The 19,702-nt window shown below is 53.9% G+C and overlaps 1 protein-coding gene across 1 annotated transcript in view; it reads right to left on the reverse strand.

Annotated features, from left to right (window-relative positions):
• Positions 1-377: 377 nt before the first annotated feature.
• Positions 378-19,702, reverse strand: part of Pax7 (paired box 7) — a 98,009-nt gene continuing 78,684 nt past the window's right edge. The window contains exons 8-9 of the mRNA XM_004850406.3: positions 10,842-11,085; positions 378-4,155 (exon numbers count right to left, since the gene is read on the reverse strand). Of these exons, the coding sequence (XP_004850463.1) occupies positions 4,040-4,155; positions 10,842-11,085 (360 nt within the window). The 3' untranslated portion in view covers positions 378-4,039. The remainder of the gene's footprint in view (positions 4,156-10,841; positions 11,086-19,702) is intronic.

Raw genomic sequence — 19,702 nt, forward strand, 5'->3', positions numbered from 1 at the left:
CAGGCTATGCATCTAAGGCAGTATGTAGCTCTCTTTCTGAGCTCTCTTCCCTCTCCCCAGACCCATGTGCTGGGAGAGAGCCACAGACGGTCCCAAACTCGGTGCCAGAAGTTTATTCTGGTGAAAAAGACTTAAGTTTCCCCTTGTTCTGGGACACTGTGCTGTTGCCATGGGTTCAGGGGCCACTCTGACCCCTGACTCCATTAATCAGACACTGATCAGGCATCCACTACATGCCCAGCAACTGCTTGGAACACTGGGGTGCAAGGGAGACAGAGTTCCTACCCTGGCCCTCTCAGGTCAAAAATCTTCTCATGATGCCCCTCAGCCCCGAGTCACACACTGGCAATTTAATACACAGAACCTTCAAAATGCTTTTAATTTCTTTTAATGTATAACAGTTATGCCTGAGTTACAGAGGCAGCGCTTACAAGCAGCAGGTAGTTAAAGCAAATACCAGTTTCTCTTTCTAGTCTACTATTCCATATAGCTGAATAAATTATGGTGTGATTATATTTAAACACACGCCCATACGCACACATCCCACTCACACCCTCACGCACACACACTCACTTCTGCGAGGAGAGAATGGCTGTGAGTCAAACCCGAAGCAACGACGTTGCTGTTACTAGGAAAAAGGAATGATCTAGAGCACTATGTGAATATATTTCCCAGGTTGGGTTGGCCACTTCAGAGTTGAGAGAAGAAGCATTAAATACACAGGTGCCTTGGAGCATTTCAAGATGGCGCTGGAATACCCCCGTTTGGTCTTGGTTTGGTGCTTCTATAGGAGGGGAGAGAAAACCTGTGGACCGCACAAACGTCCAATACGGAAACACACATTCAGGAGCTTGGTGAGAACATCAGGCCTGAGAGAAGATTCAGAGAAAGTCTTTTCAGGTGGCAACCACAGAGTTTCTCACCAAGGTCCTGGGTCCAAATCTCAGAATGTCTCACCAGCTCCATCTGGACCAACACTGGATGCTGGTGGAGGCCTCAAAGTCAGCACCTGTCCTGTTCTCCAGCCATAGTCAGGTCAGCAATCAGACCTTTTCATTTGTCTTCTGGGCAAACCTCTCTTCATTCTTCTCTCCTCTCTTATGCCCCTACTTCTCTGTTTCCTCTACTTTTTAATGTTCTTCTGGGAAAAGAACAGCAAAGGTGAATCAAGTGAAAAAGAAGAGTATAAAAGCATAGCTCGGTTCTTACACATCACTTTTTTTTCTTCATAGCAAGAGAGATACCAAATGAAAGAACAAAACAACAAAAATTGAAAGACCTCAGTAGAGCCTGGAATGTATAATCTGAAACACACAATATGCAGATATATCCCTACAGATGGTCCCTGGCACTAGCACGACACACACTGTGGGGGTTTCTTTCCTTTTTTAGTATATATATTTATATATAAAAAGTCAACTTCCTATAAACAAACAGCACATCACCACATTTCCAACTAATGTACATGAGCTCAGAAGAGGGCCCCCCATAGGTAGGACCAATAGCTACTTGGGATAAGTTGGAGAAGAAATCTCTTATTTTGCTATGAACTCTATTTACAGGGATGGGGGGCTGCTGACAAACCCCAAAGGGATCGCAGCCTTGTGCCTCTTGTTCCACTAACGTCATCTCTCTGGTGAAGCTGTGAGCTGCTGACACAAGGCTGAGTTTTATAGACTGGGTTGGATAGACACATGAATACAAGGGCTTTTAAGGGAAACATTTCTGGGATCAAGGGCCCTGAAGAAAATAAGTCCCATTTTGTATCAAGTTGGTGGCTTGGGACAGCTTCAGAGATGTTAGATGTAGTGAGAAATCATTTGGTTTATTCCCAAGCAGATCTTGGTTCCATTTCACCATGGGAGGACAGGCAGATCCCTGGGATTGGTCCTAGCTTTGGAATGCCACCTCTTGGATGTGGCTGGGCAGTTCTGATGTCACCTGCCTGAGATCCCTGCTCCTGAGTCACATAGGGCCAGGCCTCCAGGGGAAAGGAGTGACCATTCAAGGAATGTGAATGAAGATGTGATTGGTCTTCTGGAAGAGATGCTTTTGGCTGTGATAGCTACAAAAGCATGGACTAGGTTTTCAAGGGAACAACATGATCTTTCCTTCGGTCCAGAGCTTGAAGAAACCAGTCTCTTGCACTGGAAGCTCCAGTTGAAACCTTGGCTTCCCTTGACGGGCCACATCTGTCTGGCTGCCCGCTGCTCCCAGAGAGTCTATTTGTCACCAGTTATTAATAGGGTTCCCTTAACTAGCCATCTTGTTCATGCCGTGAGATTGGCTAGATATGACTGGGTTTGAAGATGAGAAACAGGTGAGCATGTGTCACACAGTTGACATCCTTGGAGAGGTTCTAAGCATCTTGCCAACCAAGAGGAAAGAACTCAGATTAGCTCCCAAGGCAGAGCCCTTCTCTCTAGAAATGTCTCGCTGGCTGAGGGCCAGGGACATGGACTGAGCAAAGTGGAGGCCTTCGGAGCTCAGGTGGAGACAGGCAATTGGGTCCAATGTTTGTGGATTCAGGGCTGTGTCTCCCTTACAAGTGTCCTGTGCCCAGCAGCACTTGATAAAAGTGATCCAAGCATAGATTATATGATGATGATGGTGAAGGTGAATAAATTGTGATAAATAAGTGAAGGTGGTAAAGAGTTCCAAGGGAGGAGAATGAGGGGCTCGAACTAACCCCCAAAGGTCCCAGCTCTCAAAAGAGTGGCGCTTGAGGAAGCCACTGGTGGTTAAGGAAGGTGCCTTTCCCCTCTTCTCTAGAGCCTTTGGCATCTTCCTCTGTCCAGTGATGGTGGCTTGAAAACCAGCCACGTATGCCCCAGCTCAGCTACACCCACTCAGGAGCTGGAGGCCTCTTGGCCAAATGAGTTGACCTAAGATGTCACTCTGGGTGGGACAGAGACATGCTTCCGCCAAAATGCCAAGGGGACTTGGGAGTCTGATCTGTGGGTCCAGGAAGCCTTCTCCACAGCTCCGGAGGAAGCTCTCTGCACTTCAGCAATGTCAGGGGATTTGAGGGAAGTCAGAGGTCCCTCCCCAGGGCACGGGGTTCAGTCTCTGTTGGAGGCTTTGTACAGAATCTAAATTCCAGGGCTGAGAACTCGAAGGTTGAGAGCTGAAACTTTGGCCTCAAGGGTTGGCCACCCGCAAGAGAAGAGATCTTGGTTACAAAAGCCCCTCAGAGCCCACCTTGTGCCTCTTCCTCCTCTAGCCTCAAGACTGCCCCTTCCCATCTCATCTGATCCAGCTAAGAGGAAGACACAAGGGTCTGTGGGCTCCCTGGCTCTTCGTATGGAGGGCAATGGTGGAACTGGGCTTCCCTCTGAGAGGCTTCTGCTCCCTGAGGCCTGAGCTGAATCCTGATGCCCTAGGCCAGTACCCTGAGGACAAACACAGCCCCCATATGACCTAAGATACCGAGCAGGGGTGTATGGGGAGGGCTGCTCAGTCTTCCATATTCCTGGGTGGAGCTGTGACTGTCACTCTGCCAACTCCCTGGGAAGATCTCAGGCTCTCCTCTCTGTTGGAGTCCCGGTCTCCAGAGGAGGAAAGGGCTGTGGTTCTAGGGCTGGGCTAGGGGCTCACCTTGTAGGTGGCTCCCAGCTCCTACAGGTGAGAGCTACCCTGAGCTTCATCTACTCTTCTAGTCAGCCACGCCCGGGACCCGGGCCAAAGGGCTCCAGCACTTCATCTCAGCCACTGTCTTCTCTGGGTTGAGGTGTTCTGTTCAGGGTGAGCCTCTGCCTCCATGCTGAGATGGCCCTGAGGCCCCAGCAGGTTTGAGTGGGGAGTACTGCAGGGCCGGCAGGGGAGGGAGGGGGCAGATGCTGAGGGGGCCACTCTGGGTCCCTAACCACAGGTGAATGACAGACTGGTTGTACATCTCCAGAGGGCTGCCACTGAGAAGGGATGGGCTCCTGTCCTGGCCTCCTGTGATCCCAGGGGGATGAGGGGACCAAGGAGGGAGGCTCAGGGGTCAGAAAGGGTTGGGCTGGGGCTTGGGCTGGGGCAAGTCGCCCCAGGCACCCTAGTAGGCCTGGCCAGTTTCCACAGGCAGGAGTCCCAGCACAGTGGAGTGCTCCCCGAGCTTCATGCGACGCTGTGTGGAGAGGCTCACATTTTTGGCCAGGTAATCAACAGCAGCTGGAAAAGACAGAGAGGAAAAGGGGCGGGGGGGGTGGGGGGTGGAGAGAGAGACTCCTAGAAACTGAGGTTCTTTTGATTTGTTTTTCCTTTTACCATGCATGCATCATCTGCCCTTCTGTCCATATATCCGTCCTTCAGTTCATCTGTTTTAGCCATCCACCCATTCACCTATTCATCCATCCATCCATCCTTCTGTTCATCTATTCCTCTAGCCACCCAGCAGTCCATGAATCCATCCACCCACCTATTCATTCTCCATCTTTCTGTTCATCTGTCCACTTGCTATTCTAACCACCCTTCCTTCCTTTTCCCCTCCTTCCCTTCCTCACTCTCCTTTTGTTGCTTATTTCATTCATTCCATCTCTTCATGCAGTTCTTTCTCATCTCCTCTCCATTATTCAGCAAATATTTACTTAACATTTATTATTTGCCTGCCTTTCTTGTAGTTTCTTAGGGGAGTTCAGGTGGGTATCCACAGTGATATGTGAAGAATTAATCCCTTTCCAACAATCCCTCTACACATCCTGACTATGTGGGATAGCCAGCAAGTCTCATTGAGGCCCTATAACAATGAGGGAAAGGTCCTTCTGCCTCCTTCTGCCTTTCCTGGACCTGAGCCTAGGTCATAAGTTAGGCAAAGCAAGACTCCTGCACAAAAGCCAAAGCAGCTTTTGCAGGTGAACTGAAGAGTCCATGCAGAAGGAGGAGCCAGGGCCCTGTACACAGGAAGCTGAGGTCTGTCTGAGGTCAGCAGGTTAGGGGTTATGTGTGTGCCTGTGAGTGGTACACACTTGTGCATGTATAACAGTGTGCAAACAGTGGAAACAAGAATCTCCATGCAGCAGTAATGGGCATGTGCATGAATGTTCACACAGAGCAATACTCAGATGTGTGCACATGCTTTGCAAGCCCTGCATACCTCCCTGAGCACAAGAGTAGGAGCAATGGCTGTGCAGGCACTGTGTGCAGGCACTGTGTGCAGGTGAGCTCCACATCTGTCTCCGTTCATGTGCAGGTGTGACCTCTGGCCTGCAGGGACATGTGTCCTGTCCCAACTGCTCTAGCAGAGGCTATAGCACAAAGCAGCACCAACCAAGTGACCTGGCTGCTTTGTGGCATGGCCTTTTGAGGCACAGCTGTGGCCAATCCAGCCTCCTGGGACCACAAGAATCCAGAGGTGAGGGAGAGAGAAGAGCACTGTACTAGGAGTCACCAGGGGCTGCTGTCCTGCCTGGGCTTTCTCAGAGTTGGAGGCTCCTGCCTGGGACAAGCAGGTAGAACCAGGAAGCATGGATGTGGCCTGAGGAGAAAGCCAGGCAGGCCCCATTGCTTAGTCCTTCGGAGGACCTATGCTCAAATCCTGAGCCTGCCTACTTTGACTGCGTGATTTGGGGGACCGCATTTCACCCACCTAAACCCCAGAGTCGCTGTCCATAAAATGGGTGTATTAAGGGCACTGAGGCTGAAGGGATAGGGAGAAGGTTCAGTGAGAAAATATTAGTTAGGGCAGTGTCTGGCAGCTTGTGAGCTCAAAAGCCATGAGCTCAAGTGCAGTGGAATCCCAGGACTGGGATTTGGTAAGTAAACGTGACCTTTGATGTGAACAAGAAGCAAAGGGTGCAGCTATCATGCAGCTTTAGACTCTCACTCTTTTCTCCAGGACTCCTTCCTCATCTTTGAAGTGGGGAGAAGAGGCCACGTGCTCGGGGATGCTGCTATGGGGGTCATGTGAGGCAATGTTCTTTATGATGCTGGTCACAGAGGGCCCAGGGAGCACAGGGCCTACGTGATTCTTAAAGGATGTGCAAATGCCCTGGGGTCTCTTTGGAGTGTCTGGAACCCTGTGCCCCTCAACTTGCCAGGGGCTCCAAGGGCTGAAGGGGCAAGTTAAGGCCACCTACTGCCTGCATTGAGCATTGGGTGCTGCCAACCTCCCCCTGAAGCCAACTGGCCTTCAGGTTCCTGGCTGGTAGAAGGGAAGAGGATGCCCCTTAAGGTGGAGGGGGTGTGGCACTGCCATCTCTGGCTTTGGGGAGACCCTGCAGCTCTGGCTACACCATCTCCTCTTCCTCCACTCAACCAGGAGTCCCCATCTCAGAGGGGTGACAGGAAGAGGGAGAGGAGGCCCAGCCCTGACAAAGTGCCCACCTTGGACAGGGCCTGCTGGCTCTCAGCACCGGATGGTTGTTGTTCACTAAATTCGCATAGTCATTCTATGAGGCTGGGACAGGAGTGTCCCCCACCACAGAACAGGGAGCCAAGGTCCTGAGCAGTGGCATGATTTTCAGGGTCATAGGGCTCGTAGGTTGTGAAGCCAGGATTCAAGCCCAGGCACCCTGGTGCCAGCTCCAGGAGTCACCAGCAGCTCTGTGCACGGCACTCGAGAGTGTGGGAGGTACTTCCCACCCAAGTCCTGCATGGGACCCACTTCTATTCTGTGCAGTGGCAGGGGCCTGTGCACGGGCACACAAACAGCTTGGGAGACCTGTCCCCCTGCCGCCTACCTGGACTTATTCCATACCACAGCAACCCCTGACTACCTCTCCAGCCCTTCTTGCTGAGGAGTCTGCCAAGACTGACTGAGAAGTCAGAGTGATTCTGCGAGGCTGAGGCAGGAGGATCAAAAGTTCAAGTCCAGTTTGGGCAACTTGGTGACTTTGCAAGATTCTGCCTCAAAAAATAAAAAAGGGCTGGGGATGGAACTCAGCTTGTTCAATTCCCAGTACCAGGGGAAAAACTACAGAATGAAAGACCTCGCTTAGTGAATGCTTACTGTGTGCTAGGTGGCCCTGGTCCCATTTCATTCTTTCAATAGCTCCTTGCTTTGGGTAAGATTGCTCCCATTTGACAGATGTGCAAACCAAGGCACAGGACAACTGCTGGTCTAGCCTTGTTCAGCACCTGACATGGAAGCGCTCGGATTGGTCATGCTCCCACCTCTATGCACTCTGCGTATCTTCTCCTCTTCCACTTTCCTATTACCACCCCCCACCCAGCACATAGTAGGAGCTTGCCTGGGCCCTGTCCAGGTGGCCAAGGAAACACCAGGCCACCAAACTTCACTGATAACCCAGCCGACTTCAAGGGCACCCAAGGGCCACAGAGCCTGCCTCTCCCTGGGTGGAGCCGAGGGGCTGGCGAGGGCAGGGCTGTGACATTTCTCATTAGGGCCTCAGTCAACGGCCCTCCCCGTCCCGCTGTCTCTCCGTGTGTCCCTCCTCTGCCTCTTGCCCCTGCCTGGGCTCTAAACATCTCAAATTAGATTAATCAGGAGTTGGCAGGAGCTGTGGCTTTGGTGCCAACCAGTAAACAAATCTCAGCCGTCAGCACCTCGTCAGCCCTAGGCCCCAGAGGAGGACCCTTCTAGACACAAATTCTTATTAGACTTGTCAGATCTATTAAAATTCTTTTCACACTTCTGAGTTCTATCAGCCCCATCATTAGTATGGCCCTGGCCTCTGGGAACACCAGGGCCATATTAATCTGCAGAGTGCTCCATCCCTGGCCCCCTGCCCCCCTCCCCGGGACAGGGAGGGACAGATAGACAGATGGACAGTGGCCGGAGTAGGAAAAGAAGGTTAGCCAGTGTCCCTGGAAGGTGAGAGCCCCGGGAGAGAGGAGGAGGGCTCCTCCGTGCTGGAGCTTTGATGTCTTCCATGCACAGCTGAGCGGTCCTCCAGGGGCTGGGCACTGGCTTCCATCGCTGCTGCTGGTTGACCTCAGGCAAATAACCTCTGGGATGCCATGTCGTCACCCCCCAAGGGGACAGCCACCCAGTGAGGTGGCCGAAGGTGGGATGTCAGGCCCACAGTAGATGCTCAGTAAATGGGCATTTCCCCTTCCTTCGTCCACATGTCAGTTTCTGTTCAGATTTTGGAACCCTGTGTGTTCACACACTAGTGATACTCACATGTAACCTACTGCTTACACCTGTCCAGGTGTAGATGTGTGTGAAGCTGTGAATGTGAATCCATGTGCAGCTGGGTCTAGGTACGTGTCACTACCCACCGCCTCTGCTGTGGGGCCTGGGAAAGCTGCCTGGCCTCTCTGAGCCTGGCTTTTGCATCTGCAATCGGGGGATAATAACTGAGAACAATGTGAATGAGATTTCAGCCAGTGTCCCATGGGATAAGCCAAGCCCAGGACAGATGTGAGCAGGTGACAGGTGAGCCCCAGTGCAGACATAGCAGAAGTTCAGAGCATGTGGCTTGGTGTGTGCTGTGGGATCCCAGCAATAGATGCAGCCAGTGGAACACAGTGTGTCTGTCCCTGACTGTCAAAGTTGAGGGTGATGGGGCACTAGGAAAACTGGGAGGTGACCAGTCTCATCCCTGGTCCCCATTTCACAGCTGGAAAGACTGAGGCTCAGAGAGGCAAGTGTGTGACTACTTGGTGGCAACGGAGCAGCCATTCCAGCCAACCCCACAGCCTCCTTGGGGTAGGGTCCGTGCGGAGCTGCCCCTCAGGTGGGGCTGGAGGAGGTGGCCCAAGAGCAGCTCAGAGCTGACCCTGGAGGAGCCAGGGCACAGGAGGGGAGAAGAGAGAGGAAGGAGGAGGAAGAGAGGAGGGAGGGGGGGTGGGGATGGAAGGAGAAGGCATGGGGGCCCTCCCCCTGCAGCTTTCCAGGCCTGGGGAGCAGGCACCCCTCTCTCGCCTCCTGGGCGCCTTCTCTTTTGATCCCCTCCCCCACCGCCCCACGCTGACTTTGGGGTTAATTTTATTTCCGAATGGGCAGGCGCCCCTGGAGCCTGTCCAGGGCTCTGGGTGTGACTAACTCCTCCGGCCTGGGGCCGGCTGCACTGCCACTGCACCGGTCTCCAATCTTGATCGAGAGCAAGTCTGTCCCGCTGGAGTCGGGAACACGCTCGCGTTCAGGGGGTTGCTGGGTCCCTCTGGGGCCGGTCCTGTGCACACGAGTGCCCCCTGCTCCCGAACAAACACCCCGTGCACACACGGTCACACAGCCAGTGGTGCACACAGACACGTCACACAGGCACATCCAGATGCACGTGCCACATGGTGCACGTAGCAAAACTCACATGCATAGATTCCTCAAGCATATGTGCACACATGGGCGCACTGCTGTGCATATTTACACATGTGTACACGTTTATGTGGGACATGTGGGCACATATGCCAAGCACATGGCATATACACACACCTGCATGCACATCTGAGCTTATATGTGTTATCATCACATATATGTGCAACATGTGTGCTCATGTATTCATGCATACAGAGCCAAATGCATAGCACGTGTATACAACATGGTCATTTATGTGCACACATGTGAGAATCATATGCAATATGCCCACCTATGCTCCTCACACCTTTACACACACATGTAACTTGCCTGACTGCAAAGATGCATGCACTACACGGATCCTGGAGTGCTCAGACACATCACACGTACACAGGGCACACTCAGATGAATTGTAACTCACCCCCTGTACATGCATTCACACCCACATGCATCTGTGCGTACACACAGCAAGGGTCCAGGAGCACAGCTGGGAGGTGGAGGCCGACACAGCTGGCCCTCATTTAGCCATGGAGGCCAAGGCCATGGGAGGAAGAGTGGGTCAGGGGGGCATAGGGACAGGGGTCAGTGAGGCCGGCCAGGCTGCTGGGGATGGGAGGATGCCCTTGGGCATGGAGGCCTCACTGTCCCCCCACACGCCCTTCTGATTAGTTTGACACCAGCAGGTGAGGCCTTTGCCGGGAGGCGGGGCTGGAGGGGAGCCTTGTGACCTCTGGCTCCCTGTCCTGTGTGGGCTGCCCCACTGCTGGCCCCGGCCCACCTCTTCCAGCCTTTGGTCTGAGGATCTGCAGTCCTGGAATCAAGGCCTGGTGCCAAGAGGACAGCGGCTGGGTGAGCATGGGAGACCGTGGCGTCTGGGGAAACCGAGGCCCAGGGAGTGGGCTGGGTTGGGAGACAGGTCCAAACACAGCTTTCTTCACACCACGGGGCTGAGAAGGACAGGACATCACGGGGCTGTCCGCCCTGGTGCCACCAGCTACAGCAGCTACCGAGCACCTGACCTGGGCTTGTCCAACCAGGGAGCCCAAGTGCAAGTGTTTATTTAGTTCCATCTAATTTAAAACTGGTCTTCAGTTAGTTATTTCATGGTTGGAAAACTTACAAGTCCATTCGGAACAACTTTGGTGCGCAAATTCACATCCCCTTTATGATCTGTATGAAATTTAAATACTGATCCACTCTTCTGATGAACACTTTCTGTCTGAATTAAAATGGCTCAGGAGGGTAAAACACACACTGCATATCAAAGATGGAGTTTGAAAGAGAGAATGCAGACTATCTCAATCATTTTATGTGGATTACGTGTTGAAATCATCTTTTGGATATACTGGATTAAACACAAGATTAGTAAAAATAAGTCCACTTGTTTCTTATGTTTTAAAATGTGGCAACTGTGCTAAATGACATCTGTGGCTCACATTGTATTTTTAGAGGTGCCTAAGGACACAGGCAGGGGCCTGGTCAGGAGATGATCTGGGTTTGATGCCCAGCTTAGAATCGTCTGGGGTCAACTCTGCCCCCTTTCTGGATCTTGGTTTCCCCACCTGTGAAATGGGAACCCACATCTGCCCCCGGCTGTTTGGTCTCTAGAAATAAGCACGAGGCCTCTGAAGTATGGGCAGGGAGGGGGGGGGGCACTCACTCTGGCCGTACTGGCCGTACTGGTAGCCAGCCACGGGGTCCACGCTGTAGCCGGTGGTACTGTAGGTGGGCGGGCAGTAGGACTGGGACGTGGGCAGGCTGTCTCCCGACTTGATGGAGTCGGCCCGCTGGCAGCTGGCCGAGATAGAGGAGGCTGAGTCCAGGCCACCGTGCAGCGGGGAGATGGAGAAGTCGGCCTGTGGCTGCGGCGGCACTGCGCTGGGGTTGCTCAAGATGCTCATGACCTGCAGGAGAGATGGTCAGTGTCCCGCCCAGAGGACAGACCCCAAGGGTGCCAGCGCAGAAAGGACCACACCTGATGGTCCCTGGCAGCCTTTTGCTGGGATGGCTCCCTTGAGGTCCCTGCAGCATCCAGGTCCTCAGTTTACCTGGTTTGTGATGCCCCGTGGATGCGATGGTTACTGGTCTTTAGTGTTTCTCCTGCCCGAGTCCTGATTGTGGGGCTTCCCTCCACTGAGAGCTCTAAGGGGCAGGGCAGGGCATTTGGCACCTCTCTGTCCCCCCAGGGCCCTGCTGCTGAATGAATGAGTAAATGAATGAATGCATGCATGAATGAATGCATGTGGGCATGAATGAACTTGTTAAGAAAGCCTGGCTGCTGAATGATTGAGTGCATGAATGAATGCATGCAAGCAGGTGGGCTTTCATGAACTAACTAGATACAGTGTCTCTCCTATCAGTCAGAGAGCTCCCCGGGGTTAGGGAGCTGTGCTTCCCCCATCAGACCAGGAAGGCCCCATCTTCCAATGTGAACATGGGAGCAGGGCTCTGCCTGCCTGGCTCCAACCCCTTTCCTGTGCTAGCCTTGCTCTGCTCTCAACTTCTCTGTGCTTTGAGCTTCTGCCCCTTCCACACCAAAGTACAAGCCCAACACTTTTAAACAGCTTCCCAGACATGCTTTGGTTCCGCCAGCTCCCCAAAGTCTGTGACCATCATCCCCCTCCCTATGTGGCCTGATTCAGCAAATAAAGTCTCACCATTACTGCTGGCACTCAGACTGACATGTGAGGCTTGTCTCTAGAAACTAGAGAACCTGGTATCGGGATAATGGGATGTTCACTTATTCATTTAACAAAGAGGCACTAGTGTTAACTCTGGCCCCAGCTTCTAGCTGAGGATTGTGGGACTTCAGGGAAGTCCTGGTTCTGCCCTGGAGTTGCAGGATGGGACAGGGAGAGGACTGGGTCTGTCTGGGGAGGCAACGAAGACCATCAAGATGGGGAGGGAGGCAGCAGTCCCAGGAGAGTGAGCAGCCTGCGTGTCCCCATCAAACCTGGGGAGGACCCGAGGGAGGCGGGTCCTTGTGGCCCTGGTGACCTCCTGGTGATGCCTATGGGAGGGGACAGCTCTGCAGGTCACCCGCCCAGCTCTGGGCAGGGGAAGTCATATGGCCGGTGCTGTGGTCTCTGACTTCTCCGTCCTCCTCCCTGACACCAGAGAAGGTGAAGACTAGACCCCTCTGAAGCTGCCCAGATGTGTCCCGCCGAGGGTACTAAGCCCAGGCCATGGAGGAGGGCAGACACAGCACCGTGTGATGCTTCGCAGCTGTGACAGTAGAGGTGTTCCCCCGGCTTCCCTGACTGTCAGTGCTGGGAGAGGGGATGAAGGGGGGTCTTGACTCACAGTGGGGCCTGGGTGGGGGCCGCGTGCATGGAGCAGGCTGTGCAGGGAGCCTGGCTAAGCGGCGCAGCCATTACTCCAGGGTGCCCACCTCTCAGATGGAAACACTGAGGCCCAGGTCTCCCTCAGGTGCACAAGCTGGCTTCACCCACCCCAGCCCACCTGGGAAATGTCGGGACTGACCCTCCGACATGGGGTCGATGGCTCTGAGGCCTTCAAAGGGTCTCACTCCAGGCCTCACTCAGGGGCCAGGCCAACCCAGTTCTTCCCTGGCTGGGTCACCTCCTCTGTCTCTTCCTCCTCTAGGCCCTGCAGGGACTGCTAAGTGGCTGCCTGGGCTCCACTGTTGCTGTGGGGATGGAGGGGGTCAGGTGGGCGGGGATGGTGTAGATGCCCCGCTCCGAGATGGGAGACAGCAGAAGAGAAGAAGGAGCAGAAGCCAGAGCCAGGCCACTCTGGACCCCTCTGGGACACCTCGCTATTACAGGGAGCAGCGGGCTCCCCAATTTGCTCTGCACCGGAGGCCTATGTCACTGCAGGGCCGACAGCGGGTGCTGCGGTGGCCATGCAGGAGCTGTCTGACGCACTGGGCTGTGGAGCCGGAAGGGCAGGAGAGGATTTCAGGGCAAACTCTGGAGCTAATTCCACCTCCCCAGGCTACGTGCTGGGTTCCCAATCTGGACCCTGCTTCCCACTCCCCAGCCCACAGACACCAGCCTGCTCCCCACAGAGGAGGCCCAGGCCCTCAGAACTCATGGGGAGGGTCTGTCGCTCTGTGCAGACTCAGTCTGATCCCACACACCACCAAGACGCCCAGCCCAGAGGGATGATGGGATGGGCTGGGAGCTGGGCACAGACCCAGTATTCATCTGGTCAGACAGGGACTGCAGAGAACTGCAAACAAATCTACCACATCACTCAAGAAACATCAATGGCTCCTCAGTACCCCTCTGCAAAGGCTTCTTGTGATCTGTCCTTTACCTACCTGTCCCAACTCCTCCCATCCTTTCCTACGCTGGACTTTATGCTACAGCAACACCAAACAATGGGTCATTTCCTGAAGAGAATTTTCATTCATTCAGTTATTCATTCAACAAACATTTCGTAGAACACTACTATGTGCCAGGCTGTACATATGCTGGACTGTGAGCACCCTGAGGGCAAGATGGTGTATTCTACTGTCTCTACTGCCCTGGTGCCTGCATTGTGCCCGCTATATACAGTGAGCTCAGAGAAGCTCTGCTTAAATTCATTTAACAAATATTTATTGAGCACTTATTATGTGCCAGATGCTAAGCTTAGAGACATATCAGTGAAGATTCCAACTCCATGTCCTTCAGGAGCTGCCAGTCTAATGAAGGGCGCCAATGACAAAGAAGTGAACAATGAACAGTATAACTTCGGGGTCTGACAAATAATGTAGAGGAAAAATGAAAGTGCATGGTGAGGGGGTGGTTGGGGGGTCAGGCAAGACTTCCTCAAAGAGGTGATACCCAGCAAGTCCAGAAAGAACCAGTCACGGGAAGCTGTGGCAAGAAGGGCTTGCCAGGTAGGGAAATCTGCACATGCAAAGGCCCTGGGACAGGAACACACCCAGCAGGTTTAAGAAACAGCAAGAAGGTCAGCGCTCAGAAGAGAAATCCTGGGAGCTGTCAGGCCTCCTACAGTCCTTTGTTTAAAAGGGCTTGTGTGGTGCCCCATGGCTCAGAGGCCTTGGACCCTGGAGTTAACAAACAGCTCAGAAACAGCTCAGGCCCAGGGAGCTTTTCCCGTAATAGGATTTGCCCTGGAACATCAAATCAAATTCACATCTGGGGTAGGTGTGAATGGGGGCTGCTCAGTGTCGGCTCAGTCTCTCCGAGTCCCCAGAGGCCCGTGGATCAAAGTGCTTCCCTTTCACCTGACCCCCTGTCTCCAGGCAGAGCAGCTTCCAAGCAAACGGGATGGCACCTGAATGAAGAGAAGTGCGAGGGGACACTCTGTTGGGGCAGGACCAAGGACCCTGGGTCACTTCAATGGTTCCTCAAGCAAAGGGGTTATTATTCCTCCCATTCTGCAGATGGGAAACTGAGGCATGAGGAAATTAAAAAGCTCATCCGAGGTCAGACAGCCAGGTAGTGACAGAGAGGGGATCTGCACCAGGTCTCCCAGCCCCCCCCCCCCCGCCCGGTGTGCAGGGAGAGCATCGCAGAGGCCACTCGGACTCTCCCAGCCTCCCCGGCCCAGGGACCTCTGCAAGTCCCCGCTCTGCCTGCAGAAGCAGGAAGTGCTCTGCCCACAGTGAGGGGCCCTGCCAGGTCCTGGGCCTGCAAACTTTTGAACTTGAGGAAGTCCCCGCCCTATGTGGTGATCCACCCCCCTCAAGAATGCCGAGCCCTCTCCCCGGGTGGGTTCTACGTTTTCCTGGTGACCTTGCTTTTGGTAATGTATTACTTCTTGGTACCTTACCGTTACTAACTCAAAATCAATACCGACCTCCACATCTGTAAGGTTTTATCTGAAGGCAAATCTCAGGGCTGTCCGTCAGGCTGAATGACAGCTGTCCCTCCCTCCCCCTCCACCCCACCCACCACTGCCCCCTTTCCTCTCCCTCTGCTCCAAATCAGTCCCAGCCTGGACCAGACTAAATCAATAAGAGGCCAGCCTCACCCTCCCTTCCGCCCCTGGGGAGAGGCTGGCTGGTTTTGGGGGTGGGGCCCCCTTCCACAGCCTCAGCCTACCTACCCCCTCCCCTGGGACGCGCTGCCGTGCTCCCCTACTTTAAAAGAAGGGGATGGGAAAATGTAATTAATTCCCTCCGTTGCTGAGCTGGCCCCGAGGGCCTGGGACGGAGGAGGCTGAGCTGCGAGGTCTGCACCCTCTGTGATAACCGAATGTGGCTTGGGGAGCGTGGCTGCAATTAGAGGGGCCATCCCATCTCCCAGCTCCACGGCAGGGTCTGCTGGGTGGGCAGGGGCCGCGGCAGGGTGCGGGGGACTGGGAGGCGCAGGGGCCGGGGTCTGGTGAGGTCAGGATGGTGGGAGCATGGTGGGTGGGGTGGAATCAGATCAGGAAACCCCACTTCCACATGGCCGGAAGGGGAGCCTGAAGTCCCCAAGACCAGATGGCAGTTTTGCTGTGGACCTCTAGCCAGTTGGTGCTGGGTCTAGGGGCTTCCTGCAGCCTGGGGGATGAATATCTTCTCCAGCATCAGTGCTCTGTGGATGACGAGCTGACCCTGGCAGTTTCTTTAGCCTTCTGGGCCTCAGTCTTCTCATCTGTTCAATGGGAATTGTAGCTACCTACAGGATCACTATCCGTACTGAATAAGCAAGCACATGCAGGATGCTTGCGACAGGCCCCAGCTATCCTCCCCATGCCTCTCCTACTCATCTTACAGTTGAAGAGAGGGCAGAGGTAGATGGCAGGTGTGGCCACCATCCTGAGATCAAAATGGGCCCCGGAGAGCAGGTTCAGGGCCCCCTCCTGGTCAGGGACATGTCCTTTCCATCTCTTTTCCCCCAGGAGTCAGTCCCTGGCGGGTGCCATGTGAGAGAGGCATTGCTCTGCCCTTGGAAAAGTCCTGCCCTCCCCTTCAGAGGTTGGGGTGCAACTAGGAAAGAGAGGAGGCGCATGTCACTTCCACAAGTCCCCTGCCCCTCTGGCCTGCATGTACAGGTGGCATCGATGGGCATGGCATGACAGCAAACCCATGAAGCCTCCCTGCCTCAACCCGGTAAGGCCCAGGGTCCGCACTCCTCAACCCCATGCTGCAAGGACACACGCCTGGCTGCAGGATGAGGGGCGCCCAGAACGCCTCTTGTCCAGATCGCCAAAAAACTTTTTCTCGAAACCCCAATTAACAGTCGGACAATCCTTATATTTTCCTGGTTGCTTTAGGTAAACTCATCAACTTCCACACATATGCATATATGTATACACACCTACGCACGCACCAGGCGCAGGGCCCAAAGAGGACCTTGATTTGCCTGGCCTCACAGCAAGGGGCGTACTCACAGCCACTCTCTCCTGTCCCCTGTCCCGTGTCTGCTCTGCAGGACCTGCTGACTGGGCACCCGAGTGCTTTTCTCTCCAAGCCTTAGATGCAGCTCAGCCCTAGCTCATCACTTGCTGATTCCAGAAGCAGTGCGAGGGGGAACATCTCGGGCACAGCCCATTCCCATTGTCGGGGAGCAGCTTGCCAGGAATGGACCACAACGTTTGTCCGAGCTGCACGAAAATGTCTCCATGGACCGAGAACTGTCCTCAGACTACAGGGTGTGTGACCCTGGGCCACAGGAGGAGGTGCTGCAGGATAGCCTAGCTCACCACTGAGCCAGGCTCCTGAGGGTCTGGGGCTGGAGTCCAGGCTGAAGGTGGGAGGAGGGACAGAACTGCACCAGAGCTTGCCCATCTGGTCACCCTGGGTGATGCAAGGACAGCCAAGTGGTGCTCCCAAGCATCACTATGACTGCTACACAATGTAATCTGATGACGCATCCACACCCACATGGGCAAAGGCATGGGGTGCCACAAAACACACCCATTCATGGGCCAATGGGAAGCACAAAGAATGATACACAAGAAAAGCTGTGTGCGTGCACACTGCCCGGCCACACCATCCACCTATCCACAGAGGCAAACAGACGCACACCCTCCACAGCCTCAGAGCGCATGCTCACGGGCTCACTAACGAAATCCTATGGGGCTCTATGCACCTTCTGCTGCCCCTGACAAATACACAGATGCAAACTTCACACCCACACACATGCACATGCCCCACCAGTCAGTCCCCTGCCTGTCCCAGCTCTATGCTGGGATTAGTGTGAGCAAGAAATCACCCACCCAGGCAGCCAGCCACCACTGCATGCCCCTCCTCCCTCTCAGCTCTCCACTAAGAGGATCTGGCCCCTCCCCTCCCCCTGCCCCCTGTGGACAGCAGTAATGGGCTTCGGGTGCTGGCTTGGAGCTTCCAAATGAGATTTCCTGCAGCCCCCCCCTCGCCTCCTCCATCGACCCCATCCCGTATCTTGCACAGCAGCCCCACACTCCCCTCCCTCACCCTGCTCTACTCAGCTCTCACTGGTTGCCCCCCAGCCCTCCTCGAAGGCTTTCTTAAGCCTGGCTGCTGCCATTTTCCTATAGAAGTACAGCACCTTACAGTTTGTTTGTTTTTATTTACTTTGGGGTTTGAGACAGGAAGGGTCTCCCTATATAGCTCAGGCTGGTCTTGAACTTATGTAGGCCAGGCTGGCCTCAAACTCCCAGTGATCCTCCTGCCTCAGCCTCCTGAGTGCTGAGATTATAGTTGGGCCATTACACCTGGCAGCACCTTACAGTTTACAAAGCACTTTTCTTCTAGCCTTAGAGCTGCTCTATGAGGCATTGTTACTCCACCTTGCAGATGAGGAAACTGAGGCTCAGATTTGCCTGGAGTCATCCAAGGAATCTGTGGCAGGACTGGGGTAAGAACCCTCAACCCTAACTTCTACCCTGATGCTCTGGCCCTGCATCTCTGAAATGGCTCGTGATCCCAGTATGTGCATGTGTGCATGCATGGAGTGTCATGCATGAGTGCACTGTGTGTGTGTATCCATGCACAAGTACTGTGTGTGAGATTATGGGGTGTATTTATATGTGTACATGGGACTCCTGCATCGCATACATGGGTACTGTGTGTATCTGTGTGCATGTGTGCCCGTGTGTGCATGTGAGGCCTGTGTGTATATGAGTGTGTGTGAGGGCACATGTCCTGTTTCCATAGGAGACCCTCTCACCAAGAGGACAGGCTGAGGCCAGCCCCCCAGGAACTCCCAGAGCCCTTGGTAAACACAAGATCACTAACCGCACCTGCTACCTCTGGCCAGGTGGGGGCGCCCCACCCCAACCCCACTAGGGCCTCTCTTGTGTGTCCTCATTGAGTGTGCACTTCAGCCTCGCAGACTCAGATAGGCAAGAGGCAAGCTCTGCTGGAGTAAAGAGGAAAGCAGAAGTCAGGTGAGGGGCATCACAGCACAGGGCTCCAGGTAAGCCTGAGATAAGAACCTCTTGGGTGGGATTCAGCTGTGACCTCACCCAGAGAAAGCTCTGAGCCGACTGGGCCAGGCAGACCCTGCCCCTCCCCCCGTATGCTGTTGCACACATACAAAACACACGTGCACACACAAATTCTCATGTACATGACACCGCCATGTTTTCCTGTGGCCATTACACCCCAGGAGCCGCGGGGGTCTTATTCCTAGCATCTGGTGCATAGTAGGTGGCCAGCAAACATTGGCTGAGTGAGCATGAAGGAATGAAGTGATTTATCTTCTTATCCCCAGCACAAGGCTTGGTATAAAGTTGGTTGAATGAAAAGAAAATATCCAAGCCGGTTGTGGGGGCCCATGCTATAATCCTAGCTATTCAGGAAGCTGAGGCAGGAGGAGGGGAAATTTGATCCCAGCTTGGGCAACTTAGCAAGGTTCTGTCTCAAAATAAAATAAAGGAAGGGATGGGGTATAGTTTAGTACTCCCTGGATGGGGACAGGCTCAAAAGCTGCCCCCCCCCACCCAAAGGATTTCAGAGTCTTCTCCTTACCAGAGAATCCTTGGGGGCTTTTAGCTAAAGACTGTTGGAGCTGGGGGGGGGGGGGTGGTGGTGGATAGAATGGCTTCCCACTAGTTTTCCAAGAAGTCAAAGATATTCATTCTCTGTCTCTGTCTCCCTCCTCCCCCTCTCATACACACACACACACACAAATTCTCAATGTTTGGTCGACAAGATGTTGCACTCCAAATATCTGGAAGCATCTAGACCTTTCTGGAAACACTAGAAGGAGATCCTGGCTGCCTCTCTCCGGGTAGATCTTCAGGCTGGCAGAGTTGGAAGCTGTTGGTACCAGGATGGGACTGAGAGCTCCAGGCCCCCAGGGTGCTGGAGCTGGTGGAGAACAGCGGAACTCAGGGACCATCTCTGATGGCAGGATAAATGGCGGCCGGGGGATTAGAGGGAGTGCTCGGAGCAGTGGCGGGGTTGGGGAAGGAAGGGGACGATCTCCGGGAAAGATATGACTATTTAAAGATAATGATTGCATAAATTTAATTAGCACACTTTCACGCGGCAAATGGCCGTTTTGTAATTAATGTATCTGGCCTTACTAAGCATGAAAGATCCCATCTCCCTCCCCTCCCTTCCTGCTCCCCCTCCTCCAGAGCCCCTAATGAAAGACAGAGAGCAAGTGACAGAAACAGTTTGTCAGC

The sequence above is a fragment of the Heterocephalus glaber genome, unplaced genomic scaffold (assembly GCF_053883595.1).
Source record: "Heterocephalus glaber isolate CG9 unplaced genomic scaffold, H.glaber_assembly_v1.0 deba00001452, whole genome shotgun sequence".
NCBI lineage: Eukaryota > Metazoa > Chordata > Mammalia > Rodentia > Bathyergidae > Heterocephalus > Heterocephalus glaber.